A 14,802-nucleotide genomic window follows, 5' to 3' on the forward strand; every position below is an offset into this window, starting at 1 on the left:
CAAAGTAGCAGATTTGTCTCAGCATTTATTAAAAACTATTTACAATACAATCCATCACCATGAGCAGACAGAGACTTGATTTGCACTTTGCTTCTCTGAACTTTGACACTGAGCAGCAGCAGACACATGACGACACCACACATAAACACTAGTGCCGCTGCTTGCTCTGTCCACAGTCATGTTCCATTCTGCTTTCACACGCTTCTGATAAACAACTAAGAAGGCAAACTGTGAAGATGGACCGGAACTTTAAAGAAAAACAAACCCCACGGGTCCTGTAACATGAAGCAGTGTAGAAAATATCATCTTCACACACGAGGCACCCAAACGACAGCCTCATCATCAAGCCACAGTGTGTTACTTGCTGAAGCTCGATTTGGCAGTTGGACAAAGCAAGAAACACAGATTGCTCCCTCTTGAGTGTGAAGAGCGTCCCGTGATCAGAGCCCGCACACGTCATTCTCTCTAAAGAAATATCTAAATGCATAAAGGCTCCGACCCACACTGTAGAAAATGTGACGTGTTGCACTGGATCCATGGTTTCAGATCAATACATCAATATGGTTTCATACACACATTTTAAATTGCACAAAAACACCCTAAATGATTTCAGATGAAAAGTCCAGAAGTTCAATTCATAATCATGAATTATAAACCAAGCAATACCTGCGCTTTACAGAGGGCTGGTGTTCCCTCACTCTAAGTTGAGTTCAGTCAGGTCAGACTACATTTCAGCTTATGGAGCCGTGACTATACGTCACCAGGAGGGATTGATCATCTCCTCATGCATGGAGCTTTCACTCTAATGAAAGAGGTGAAAGTAAGGAGCTCCCTTCTTAGTGTTCAACCTCCAGTGGCAGGACAAGCAGTGCAGAGAGGAAGTGCCGGGTTACACTTGTCAATCTAACACAGCTTTAACCTTCACGAGTTGAGTCTGGTTCAGTCACAGGAACACATGTCTGTTCCGTTTCTCTATACCTGTTTATGTACAGGTGAGGCTTTAAAGCTTCAGCCAAAGAGATGTAAGCTAAGCACAGACAGACAAGCTGCCTCAATCCAAACTCCACCTGCCGCCACCTCTATGGCTCATTATAGAAACAAGAACAGTAATGAGTGAGCTTAAGAGATGTCAACAGGTGCATTTTTTTTTTAAACGTATCGGCAAACGGACAGAGGTGAAAACAACCTCTTTAGAGAAGGCAAGTAGCTGTTTTCCCAAAGTTATTTCTTTAAAGTGAGAAATTCTTTGACTTACAACTAAAAAGTTGAACTCGTCACCAATAAGATGCAACTTCCTGCAGTTCAAAACTTTTGGGCTTTTTGGCAAATACATTTTTGTTCTGATGTGACCAGCTGCTCATGTGAGCTACTATTAGGCAAAGTTTGATTCTATGTAATGAACATCTCTAACTTTCCCTATTCGTCCCACTGTTCTGTTATATTGATGCATTTGTACAATGTTTATAATTTGTGCTGCTAAGCAATAGTTACACAGGTTTGTCATCAGAGTTTTTCAAGGTCTCTCTAACTCCACCAATAGATTTTTTCATGTTTCAACCTCGAGGTCTTCAGACCCAACTGCACTGATCACCTGATTGAATCATCGCTTGAGTCGTGCACTTATCAGACAACAAAGACAAAAAGCTTTTTCCCCAAACGTGTAGCGTGGTATTCTCAATGTGTGAAAATGAACATTAATGCTGATGATGCTGAACTTGGCTGTAGGTGGTCAGGCTCAGGCTGGACCCACTCTCAGTAACGTCAGCCATCAGGGTGATTCAGCAGTTTAATCTCAAAATTTGCTGTGTCACTGCAACTGTCAACAGCTCAGTGACTGCCTCTCACCTCAGCAGCAGTTAATGTATAAAAAACTAAATTTAAAGTTAACATTGTTGCACTTTGACGAAACTCTGGGTTTAAACACCAGTTGTGTTAAATATGTACTTGTATAGAAAGTAAACTGAACCTTTAGAAGAATGTGATGCTGTGTGTACTGTTATTAACAGATGCGTTTGCGGAAAGTTTTTATCATTTACTTTTAATGTGATGCAGATGACTGTCAGTTGAAATAGGAACCATGCTAATGCAGGGAGCAAGTAACAAAGCACGTATAATAGTAACACATTTTTTCACATGATAAACTGAGTATAAGGAGGCAAATGTACTTTTTTAAGCAACATTTTTGATTAAGAAATTTTGACTTATTTACTAGGATTGATTAGAACAACGGACATCAACTCCGATACTTTCTGAAATGAACTTTACATGAATGTTGAGGAAAACCTAATAGTACCTAGCACCATCTTAGCTTTTCCAAGCAGGATTGGTTTTGTTTTAGCTTAATAACAACAGAGGCAGAGAGGACTCATTTCTTCTTGGCTTCAATGGTGAATGAGACGTCCCCTCAGTACTGTGAAGTTTCACTCTCCATCAACAAAATTAAAAAAACATGTGTCCAAAGGTCAATGAAGGAAAGATCTCTTTATTGAGTGCATGTCAGCACGTCTTCCTGCAGTTGTTCCGATCATGTGAGGACAAACAAAGCTGTAGTAGAAGCGGGACCAGCCATGCGTAGTGAGGGAGAAGCAGCTGAAACTGTCCTCTCATGACTGTTGGTTTGGAGACGTATATCCAGTTCAAACACACAGACCATTCGTCCTTATGTCGTTCCAATCAGCCGCTTTCATCAAGTTGAAGACAAACTAGGGAAACAAAGAGGACTGCAGTTCCTGAGCCTGGTGCACTCTGTAGGCTTGAGGCCAGGCTGCAGGCGGTTTCACAGTAAAGTCCGTGCGACGTATCGAAGAAGCCCTCCATGCTGGAAGAAGATAACGTCCATCTCTGTGTCAAACAGTGCGGTGACCGAGAAGGACGTCCCTTGACTGGTCTGCAAGACAACAGAGAGAAAGCCTTTACTGAGACGCTGCCATGACCCTGGAAGTGCAGTAAGTGTTTCACATCATTCACACATCTATCGAAATCGAGAGACTAATGAAATATAGGATAAATACAGCAGCAGCAGAGGAGGGTCTGATAAAGTCAGTGTGGGTGACCCGCTCAGCGACAGACCTCACACTAAACTAATAACCAATTCATGAAGAAACTGGAACATTGATCAACTTGAGGCTGGATTTCTTTCTCATTTATTATTACATGTGGCCAGTGCCGAGAGAGACAGGGCTGAACCGTGTATGAGGAGAGCACTGGTCCGGACCCGCAGCTGTATCAGACAACGAATCGAACTGTGTGCGTGTAACAGAGACAGCTGAGGGGAGGGGGGAGAGGGACATTTCTGAGTTATTAGTTTAAGCATGGGTTAGAAATGAGCACGGCTTTCCAGATAAACACTTATCTGGGCCGCCCACATTTGATACAAGGGTGTTAACCTTTTCATATATATAAATACACACACAGTAATGTCATGATGAGGAGAGATCCCTAACGGTTGACTCTACGTAAGCAAGGAGCTTGAAGGTCCAAGTTGGTTTAAAACAGGTGGCGTATTGAGCCATGTTCAACTCATAAAGGTAGTTTTAATATATTTAGTGATAAATGTGACATTAAAACCAGCATTAATGTGTTTAATCAAACAACAGTCATATGATTTAGTTTAGAACAAATGATAGAATAATAACAAGCAGAGATCTTTTTCTGCTGTGTGTGACCGTGGTGTCAGCTGTCTGTTGCTCACCCTGACAGTGAGCTGCTGCCTCGGACTCAGGCTCTCCGGCAGGGTGATGGTGAACCTCTCCTTCCCGCTGAGCTCCAGCGAGTCGGTGTTCTGGCCAGGCAGGAATTCGAGTGGAATGATGCCCATTCCCACCAACTGGTTCTTGTGCAACTTCTCGAAGCTCTCAGCGATGACTGCACGTACCCCCTGTGGTGTCCACAGACCAACGAGAGTCAGGAAGACAAGCGAGGGAGTGGTGGCGTAACAGAACGTGAATATGTCAAAGGGACAGCCCAGGTTGTATGAATACGGAAGTGTACCTGATAAATGTTTCTATATCCTTCATTGACAAGAATATTTACTGCTTTTACACATTACAAATACATTTCAGAATTATAGCATCAGGGGTTTATATTAAAACTGAATGAACTTAAATCCCTCTAGTGTACTAATCAGCTAAAGAGAGTATACTGATATGAGAAAAATGAGATTGTAAAAGATGCTTGTCACTGTTAATTGTACTGTGTGTGCACAGTGTGTTCGTTGTTGTTTACCAGCAGGTATGGTCCTTTGGCGACCCAGTCCCTAGAGTTTCCAGAGCCGTAGTCTTTGCCTGCCAGGATAATGAGGGGAACACCATCTCTCTGATAGCGATCAGCTGCCTCGAAGACGTCCAGCTGATCGGGAAGAGAGCAGGTTATCATCATCAGCACGACTGACTTAGCAAACACAACAAGCCGGCTAGCCGAGGCTGAACCTGAAGCAGTTGATGGTGATAGATACACATGATGCCGCCGCTGAAGGTCAAAGTCAACTCACTGTCTGGCCTGAGGGAATGTGCAAAGTCTTGGGGCCTGATTTGCCGATGAATCGATTCTGGAGCTTGATGCTGGCGAACGTGCCTCTGGTCATCACTGCGTCGTTCCCTCTGCGTGCGCCGTACGAGTTGAACTCCCGCGGCGTCAGACTGAGGAGAAAGATTCAAAGTGAAATGTAAATACACTGAACATGCCCTGTGATAAAAAAAAACATTAGAACATTGTTTGTTAGGTGTTGAGAGAATAGATCATTGCAACTGTATCTTTATCTTTGGTGTGAACGGTCACTGTGGCCAAAGCAATGACCTTTGTTTACCTCCTCATTGTAAATTGTTCAGTTACAGTTTTAACACATCAAACTTTTGGTTAAGGCTGGATCCACACTAGGGGGTTATCAGCCTAATATAAGGGTCTTATTCAGCCCTTCCAACAATCATGGGGGCATTGCAGATATGAGGCTGATTTGAAAAGATTATCTGGCCAAATTATTTCTTTGTGGTTTGTAAGGATTTTCTAGTGTGCAGCAGGCATTACAGAGGTCTTTATTATTTGTTTTGTTTTCTCAAAAATAACGAATGCATTTATAACTTATTAAATAATTGAATTATCAAATTTATGCATCATACATCTTGTCATGAATTTTCCCACCAGACTGATCTGAACTGCTGTGAACATGTGCAGATTGGAACAAAACCACTTGTTTTAAGAAATTATGGTCAGGAGTAATAACATCAGATTATTGATAGTTGATCTGTGTGAATTCATCAGCAGTCAGAGATTTAAGAGAATTTATCCATTGACACTAGTGAAGTTGGGGAATCTGGTTATCCTTGTGCCTGACAGGGAAACTGACCGTTTGCTCATCAGGTACTTGGCAGCCGCGCTGACCCTAGCGATGCTGCCTGCTGGTGAGATGTGGTCCGTTGTCACTTTGTCCCCAAGGAACAGTAAGGCATGAGCGCCCTCTATCGACTGAGGGGGAGGAACGTCTTTACTCTGAGAGGAAAGACAAGCAGAAAAGAAGCTTACTGACTAAACTGCTGATAGTTATTTACCAGGTGTACAAAAATGTTACTTCAATAATGGAGTGTTCCACAGACACTTACCAGCTTGCTGAAAAAACAAGGTGAGCGGATGTATGTGGACTTGTGATCCCAGGGGAAAAGTACAGATTCCGGACATTCGATGTTGTTCCAAAATGTGTTTCCTTTCTGGAAGAAGCCACAACAACACAACAACTTTTCACTTGACTTAAGTAAAACACAAATTAGACAAAGAGAAACTGAGCCACTTTTCCACAAGTCAAAAAACTGCAGTAGGAATATATACAATCAGCATTTATTCACGGTTAAATGTTTAGCTGTGGACGCAGGTTTTAATGAGCATCATTCAGCAGTGATGGAAGTGTGATATCCAGGTGAACGTGCTACTTCTTTTAAGATGGCATGGGGAGAAAGCACCTCAGTTTGTTGCTGTGTTTGTGACCTGTAACTCATCTAAGGTTGAAGAAATTCCCTCAAGCTGTCTTGAGATATCTGATTCAAGAAGCCACAATTTTAGAAGCCACCGTGACCTTGACCTTTGACAACTACAATTTAATCAGTTAATCAGAGAGTCCAAATGACTTGGACTAGTTGAAAATAAATTCTCTACAGGCAGTCCTTATATAGCACATTCAGAGTAACATGAGGTCACTGTGACCTTTGACAAACAAAATCTAATCAGAACTTCCTTGGGTCCAAGTGAATATTTGTACAAAATTTGAAGAAACTCCGTCAAGGCATTCTTGAGATATCACATTCAAGAGAAGGGGACGGATGGATGGACAACCCCAAAACATGATGCCTCCGACCACTGGCGCAGAGTCATACAAATTCTTTCCTCACCTCCATCCTCCCCCTGAGATCCTTAAAAATGGAGGAGATGACTGTATCTTCCTCAGTCTGCTGGATCTCCTCTCTGGATGGCCAAATATCACGAAGGTACACCTCCTTCCCCTCAGACGTGACCCCTGCATCAGCAACAAGAAGTCAAATAGTTAGCACAATAACAATATCAACGTGAAAACGAGAGTGACAGAGACTGACATTGATGAAATAAAACAAACATCCCAGAACTTGAAAACAGAAATGGAATAAAAAACAAAAAGATAACCCTTTGTGTTATGGTTTGATCAGAAGGTTTTTATGGTTTCATCTATGTTAAACAGGCTGTTTATATCATGGATTAAAGACTTTATCATGAGAAGGATAAACAGTAGTTCAGACCTTAAAGGGACTAACCAGCACAGCTCTGTTCTTGGGCTGATACATGTATGAACAAGACACTGAATCATTAAACACTGACTCACTCTAAACAGCCAAACTCCCAAAGTCCCCAATGTAAGATCAGGCTTTAGAGCAACAGCTTAAGACGGCTCCTGACGTGTGTCTTTTTTTACCTAAAGGCTCTTTCTCAAAGTCGATTCCCACAGTGCCAGCAATAGCATAAGCCACCACCAGGGGAGGGGAGGCCAGGTAGTTGGCACGCACACAGTCACAGAGGCGGCCTTCAAACTGCCTGTTGCCAGACAACACCCCACAGGCCACCAGGTTGCCCTGAAACAAAGTACACGGTCAGGATTTGATCTGATGTCGGCTACAACTACTTACTTTTAATTTGATATACACATAAAAAGCAGAATCGAGGATTATAAAAAATCAAACCTGTTTGATTGCATCCATGACAGTGTCTGGTAACGGTGCTGTGTTTCCTACACAGGTGGCACAACCGTAACCTATCACCTCAAACCTGTCAATGTGTAAAGGAAGAAAAAAGTCATTCAGACGTGATGTGTCTCTGTGTGTGATGGGGCTGTCACGTTTATTATTCCAAATTCAAACCTTCATAGTAACATGGGTAAAAGCTCATATTCAAACAGTTATAATGGGATTGAATTAAAAATGTACATTATAGAAGCGCATCAGACTGGCTGAAATAGTTCATTTCATGATCCATAGCCTAACCTATGCATGTCCTCTGGACCGATAAAATTCTATAAGTCTCTAAGGCTGAACCTAAAACTTGTTTTGATAATCGATAGATCCGACGATTATTTTTTCAATAATTCTTTTATTAATCAGATAAAAAAACAAAGCTACATTTTATCCTTAACATCATCTCCTTGTATAATGCTGTGTCTGTATGTATTACAGACATCTGCAACTTAATCGTCACTATTATTCCAGTTTCTGATATTTCGAATTTAATTCTAACTAATAATAATTCCAGTTCAAGGTATTGTGTGTGTCTGTATGTGTGTGTGTGTGCGCGGTTACATGCTTACCCCAGCTGGCTGAAGTAAGGCAGGACTCCACTGGTGCTGAGGTAGTGAGTGACCATGCCACTTCCGGGAGCAAGGCTGGTCCTGATGTAAGGTTTGACAACAAGCCCCGCCTCCACTGCCTTTTTGGCCAGTAGACCTGAAGAAGAAGAAAAGTAGAATCAAAAATACTGCTAGGTGACACAAACATGCATTACAAGCATGTGGTAAGTCAACACATAGGGAAGCAACGGAAAAGATAATTAATTGTGGATGCTTCAATGTTAAGTAGGATTTTAAAATCAACTAATTCTATTTCATTTTTCAGTCAGTCCTTCACCTGCAGTCAACATGACAGACGGGTTGCAGTTGTTGGTGCAGCTGATAACAGCAGCGATGACCACTGAGCCGTGGGCCAGCTGGTATTCCTGACCACAGTGCAGGAAAGGGACGCGGGTCTCCTGCTTCTCCTTGGAGATGTGGAAGCCTTTAAAACCCACCTGCAAGGAGACAAACATTTTATTTACAGATCTACGCTATGAGGTGACAAGAAGATCAACGATGCATCATACTTACAGACTGGTAGAGTAAAGCAGTGGACATTACGTTACCTTCTCCTGAAGACAACTCTGAAAGTCTTCTTTCATGCTGCTGACTGCCACTCGGTCCTGTGGTCTTTTGGGTCCGCTCACATAGGGCACCATGGAGCTCAGGTCGATTTCAAACACCTGCACAATGAACAACACTTTTTATTTGACTTGATTGCATGAATCTGTCCCTATACTGCTGCAAACAAGGTCATGATGAAACCATGATTTCAACTTTTCTGGGCTTAACAATGTTAAGGAATTATTTTCTTTATAAGCTACATATAAAAATTGTTGTAGCATCAACTCAAAATATCCCATTAAGGCAGAAATAACTTCTCTTTAATCCACTATTCATTTTTTAGAGCCTCTTTATTATAACATCAGATGTCAGGCAGTGTAGCTCAGATTGATTGAGTGTAAAACATACCTCAGAATACTCAGGGTCTTCTGAGGGGTCTTCAAAGTTTCGGAAGAGTTTTACAGCCTTCATGTAATGTTCCATCAATTCAAGTTTTTCCTGGGTAAAATCTGAAAAGAAATCGAATGTCAGGTTAGTTCTTGAATCCAGTGATAATCCATCAAAGCAGGACTTTTAAGAACAAATCCAGCATCAACTGTGTGGATGAAGATACAGTGCACTGTTCTTTAACTGTGAAGAAAAACTCTGCAGGCAGCACTCACTTGTCTTTTTAAAGTGCCTGAGTGTGACTTGGTCGACGGGGAAGAAGCTGACCGTAGCGTTGTACTCTGGGCACATGTTAGCGATGGTGGTTCGGTCAGGGGCCGACAGCTGAGAAACGCCAGGTCCAAAAAACTCTACAAACTTTCCAGCGATCCCAGCTTGTCGCAAGTGCTGGAAAATCAAATCACATAGTACATTACTACTCCTATAAGGCAAATATAGATGTTTTGCAATTAAATAATGCTTGGAATACCATTCCTGATAGATGTTACAGTTCACTTTACTTTAAGTCCCTGCAGTTTGCAGTGAAAAACCTTATTCAAACTCTCGGGTGTGGTTCCTGTAGTTTTACAGGTATATTTAAAGAGCAGCAGAGCAGTTTTACCTTTGTGATGCCGAGGACGATGTCTATGGAGGTGGTTAGGGGGTTGATGGAGCCCACCAGTTTACAGCCCACTACCTGAGGAAGAGTCAGAGACACTGGTTGGCCCAGCATCACAGCTTCTGACTCAATTCCCCCAACACCTGGAGGAGTAAAACAAAACCATTGTTTGCACTGTGGAGTGAATGAACAGAGAGGTGCTTGCATCAAAGCTTCTTTGCTGTTTATTTAGACGATGTAAAACCTCTTGATTTTCCTTAACTCCTAATCCTCTGAGTATCTGAATCATCCTATTGTCCACAGAGGAGCAACAACTAGTTCCTGATTAGCTTGCCTGGCTGACAATGTTTAAAACCAAAAATGTAAATACTGGTAAGATCTTAGAAAGCTTTAGAATGTCATACCCCAGCCCAGGATGCCCAGGCCGTTGATCATGGTGGTGTGAGAGTCGGTTCCCACCACGCTGTCAGGGTAGATGAAACCATTGCTGACCTGGATCACTCTGGCTAGATACTCCAGGTTCACCTGGTGGACTGCGCCGACGTCCGGAGGAACCACGTTCACATTCTTGAATGCTTTAGAACACCACTGTTTGGCAGACAGAGGGAAAAAACAACAGTGAGACAATCTGTCTCAAATGATGTAATAAAACCTGATTTGCTCGTTGTGCTACCTTAAAGAACTGAAGTCTCTCTTTGTTTCTGGTCAGTTCCAGTTCTTGATTCTTCAGAGATGTGTCATTTCTGAAAAAGAAAAAATAACAAATCAACATTGAAAATGATGGAGGAGAACGCTGTGTCAGTCAGTGGTAATATTTTTTGCGCTCTGTTGAAGGTGCTACACAGTTGTGACACTAAATAAGTGCCTAGATATGTGAACTGCAACACCGAGCCTAAAAGCTAAGTAATGCTCAACATAAAGATACAGACTTGGAAACGGACAGAGCCATAAAGGATACTTTATAGAATCCTTATTTTGGCATTTCTGAAAGATTATGGAGGCACAATTTAATTTTCCTCAAACTTTACATCAACAGCCCTTTAGTTCTCCACAACACTTACTCAGACACAGGTTTCAGGTGGAAAGGGCAGAGGAGGGGCGTGTTCTCGATCTGCTGGACGGAGGCTGGGGGTTGACCCGGGGAGCCTGGAGGGTCACTGCAGGCAGCTTTACTACATGTGCCCCGCTGGCCTCCGCACTGTGAGCCTCCTCTGGATGGAGGCCTGGAGGTTGTGGAACGAGAGGGAACCTGGCTCTGGTTTGGGCCTCCACCAGGGTTTGGGGCGTTCTGTGTGGCACTGTGAAAAAAAAAATGTAGGAAAGAAGGATTCATAAAGTTGATCAGTGTTTTCCCTTAAATAAAAAAATTCACTCACTTAATATGTTTATAAAAAAAACAAAAAGCAAATGCAAACAAACCATTTGCTATACTCAATCTGTAATGAGTGGTCTACAATGAGGTCTGTGGGGCATTTAGGGTTGACCAGGCTGGGGTCCATGCCATGTTTGGCAACAGCATCCCTCATGGCTGCCAGGTCCACCATGGCAGGAATACCTCTGTGAAAGGAAAGCAGAATAAGAAAAAGAATCAAACCACACCTTCAGTACAAGGAGGACTATAAATACAAAAGATCTAATGATGTTAATTGTGTCATTTTATTGCACATTACCCATCAACCAGCCATCAGCTCTGACATCTCTAATAATGAAGATGCTGATAACATCTCTGTCATTTTATTAATTGAATCACATGAAGCTGTGATTGCCTGATGCCTAACTTTGCTTCTCAGAAATATTATACAGCAGTGAGGCCTGGTGTAAAGCTCTTTGCATATAAATATGTCCTTACGTCCTGTCAATCACATTTACACACCGACTCCAACTTTTTTTGCATCTCTCAAAGACATTCCAGAGAGTTGTTTGATCCGTTCGGGATAATTTAGATCACAAAAATTAGTTTTCCTCTTTTAAATATGTTGTCTTATTGCTAGCTAATCAAACTGGACCACTGGTATCCTGAAAAGGAAGAGATCCGGATAATTTCACTGCTCCTTGATCAAAAGACTTGGTGTGCAAAGACTGCAAATGTTAACCCAATAAAACTCACGTGAAGTCCTGGAGCAGGACTCGAGCTGGAGAGAATGGCACCTCAGTTTGATTCTGCAGCTGCTGCCAGTCCAAGAGGTTCTGGACATCTTCTTTTTTCGTGTAAAAGCCATCACAGTTACGAATCGCTGCCTCCAGTAAGACGCGGATGGACAGAGGCAGCTTGTCTGCAAAGAGAAAACGAAAAGAGAGGTGGTGATGTTAGATTTATGACTGTGCCAAACCAATGTAGGCTCCTAAAGGTAAATTCATCTAAAGGAATATGTACAAATGCTCTCTAACACTCTATACATGTTGACATATTTATGCTCCTACCCTGGGAACATCAGTGGTAGGGATACTTTCATTCTGTGGACTGAACTGGGTCCTTAAAAACACTGCATCTCACAGTTTGCATAACATAAATACCCAAAGAGAAGAGGGGAAATCTCTGTGTTCTTTCTTTAAGTCAGAGGTTCTGAACTCACCATATCGTGGATCATTTAATTTCTGTGGATTGAAGAACTTGACTGTGCCATCTTTCAGTGTCTCAATCAGATGGCTATATGGGTGCTCTGCAGAGGGGAAACAAACATTCATTACAAAAGAGACTCATACAAATCAAAAGTATGTGTTACAGGACGAGGACATTTCTACATATGATCGACTTAAATCCACATTTGTGTTTCAGACAGTCAGCCATCTCACTAGCATTTACCTTATGGGGATATCCTCAAAAACTAAGTAGATCAGGGAAGGATACAACATTTAAATCTTGGTGACTATGAGACTAGTACTATGTAAGCACATCATGCATACCACGGGCTTATTTTGTACCATGTACTGATACTCATTTGTAGCTAAGCAGTTTGTTTCAGCAACATCCCACCTTTTAACAATTAAAAATCATTGACAGTGTACTTAAGCAAGAATACAGCCACAAAAAAACAAAGGAGGTGGTGACCTTAATCTAAAGACTGCAGCAGTAAAATAAATAAAACTGTCCCATCTACATTCACATGCTGATCGGACCAATATATATGAAGAAAATACATAATATATCTCTAATAAATTAGAAATTGGTATATCATATGGTCGTTTTGGACAAAGCACTGGATGCAGCTTAATTTTGGTGAAGGTCTTGATTCCTTGATTTGATGTAAAAAGCTAAGCAGGACAGTATGTGCACATCAATCTGTGGAGTCTTGGCTTTACTCGCTGCTCTCTCCACAGGACATAATGCTGCAATTCTGCCTCTCAGGTTACTGGCTTTTGGGAATATTATGAGACAGAAACAGCAAAGAAAACACTGGACCAGGTCCATAATAATGTCTTCAATATAAAGCGATGCTGTGCAGTTTTTGTGATTTCTCAAATCCTAAATGTGTATTTACTGAATAACTACAAAAAAGAAAGGTCATCCCCGAGAACAATTCTGCCATCCTGTCGTCAATCAGAGGTGATGGTAAAGACCCTCAGATGAACCAGAAAAATAAATGTCAGGCAAACACGATAGTGCTTTAAGCGGGGAAAAATAAAAAAAGGGTTATCTTATCTATCTTACCTAATTCAACTTACACAAATGAGAGAATAAACCAATGTAAACAACACATCGTCTTATTCATCTACAGTATTTGCTCTGGGGGTGGGACACTGCAGAAAGAGCATTATCACTGCTGCTGAGACAAATGCAAATAAACAAAATGTTGTACAAACCAAACACTAAATGCACAATTAAAAAAAATATGTGCACTCGTTAATTACTCTCATATCTTGCGATGACAAAGAAGGTGAGAAAAAGATTCCTGGATCCACCCCTGATCCAGAACTGCACCAAAATATAAGAGGTTCACTCCTCAGCCATGTATCCTCCTTCCACCAAATTTCGAGGTAATGCAGACATTGTTTTTTTGTTAAACTTAATATAGAAATAACGGTACTGACATTTATCGTGATACTATCGATATAAACAGATATGAAAAACTTTTCTATCACCCAGAACGACTTTCTGTACATTTTGGCCTCTTGTATTCAGATAATTCACAAGCAGTTGGCATGTCACCAACGTTTCCTTGCTCTTTACATTGTCACTGCAGCTCCTGTGCTCATCTCTATTAAACATCAGTTTGCAAAACTAAACTGAAAAACCACAGCCTGATGCGGAAAGGCAGAATGGAGAATATGCAGTGACACACACAATAAGTCAAGGAAGAGTGGCTGATCACCAGCCAGACACTGAAAGTATGACGCTGGTAGGAACCTGTTTCCACTACAGCCGCAGGGTTGTTAGACAAGGTGGCCATACCTGTAATCAGACAGGACGAGGTCAAACAGACTCGATACTATGCGGTCATTAGGGTTTTTGATGTGAGACAGATCATAAATACAAAGATGAGACTGTGACACCACACAGAGACAACTCGTTGGAATCAGGTGTTACGGATGGTGACAATAGTGTCTGAGGACATTTCATCATCTCCGGGTGACAGGCTCTGGAGGAGCCGCTAATGCTGCTAACGCCGCTGCTCCTTATCGCGGAGCACACTCCCGCTACTTATCACACCGCGAGCGGAGCGTCTTCAGGAGATAACAGGAGAGAATCTAATGGACGCGGTATTCAAGCTGAAGAGGCCACCGTGTCGTTAGTTGGAGCAAAGACGCCTCCGGCTTCTGCAGCGGATTAATGCGGCGGCTATCGACTGTTTGAAGAGTGAGGCTAACGGAGCTAGCTGCTGTTAGCTTCTGTATCTGCACTAGCAGGACACTCTCTGTAACGTTAGCTCGAATACAGCGACGGCCCATCGCAGGAGACGCGTGTCGGGTTCACTCGGTCACTGTGTGACAGAGGCTGGAAGTCAGAGCGGCTGTGTGCGGGTAGGTAAGCAGAAGACAGCTCTTTACCTTGGACTGGGGAAGTGAGCGCCATGATGACTTCTGAAATCAACACGACCCGTCCTCAGCAGTGCACAACGACACGCGAGCGAGCCCACCAATCAGACCAGAGGCATCTCAGGCCACGCCCACTCGCCGATTACCAATTAAATAAAAATAACAAAAAAACAATTAAAATAGAAACATTTAAAACATTGTTATTATGATTATTATTATTATTGTTGTTGATAACTATTATTATTATCACAGATTTTGCTGTGGCTGCCCTTCAACTTTGAAACAGTTATCCCCTAAATTGTTTTTATCATAGCAATTTGATATAATGTTAGTCTGTTATTTAATCTTTTCTTGTATTTTACATTGTGTCTTCTTTTATCGTACA

At 42.0% G+C, this 14,802-nt stretch overlaps 1 protein-coding gene across 1 annotated transcript; it reads right to left on the reverse strand.

Annotated features, from left to right (window-relative positions):
• Positions 1–5: 5 nt before the first annotated feature.
• On the reverse strand, positions 6–14,491 carry ireb2 (iron-responsive element binding protein 2). Its single transcript, XM_062389461.1, has 22 exons — positions 14,430–14,491; positions 12,017–12,103; positions 11,551–11,716; positions 10,863–11,000; positions 10,505–10,741; positions 10,117–10,186; positions 9,848–10,031; positions 9,447–9,586; positions 9,061–9,232; positions 8,807–8,907; positions 8,401–8,517; positions 8,130–8,289; positions 7,814–7,949; positions 7,194–7,278; positions 6,929–7,085; positions 6,375–6,499; positions 5,595–5,699; positions 5,342–5,484; positions 4,490–4,637; positions 4,225–4,347; positions 3,692–3,877; positions 6–2,887 (listed from the first exon to the last, which is right to left on the reverse strand). The coding sequence occupies exons 1-22, from the start codon at positions 14,452–14,454 to the stop codon at positions 2,777–2,779; spliced, it is 2,916 nt and encodes a 971-aa protein (XP_062245445.1). The 5' UTR covers positions 14,455–14,491; the 3' UTR covers positions 6–2,776.
• Between the last annotated feature and the right edge of the window lie 311 nt (positions 14,492–14,802).

The sequence above is a fragment of the Platichthys flesus genome, chromosome 6 (genome assembly GCF_949316205.1).
Source record: "Platichthys flesus chromosome 6, fPlaFle2.1, whole genome shotgun sequence".
NCBI lineage: Eukaryota > Metazoa > Chordata > Actinopteri > Pleuronectiformes > Pleuronectidae > Platichthys > Platichthys flesus.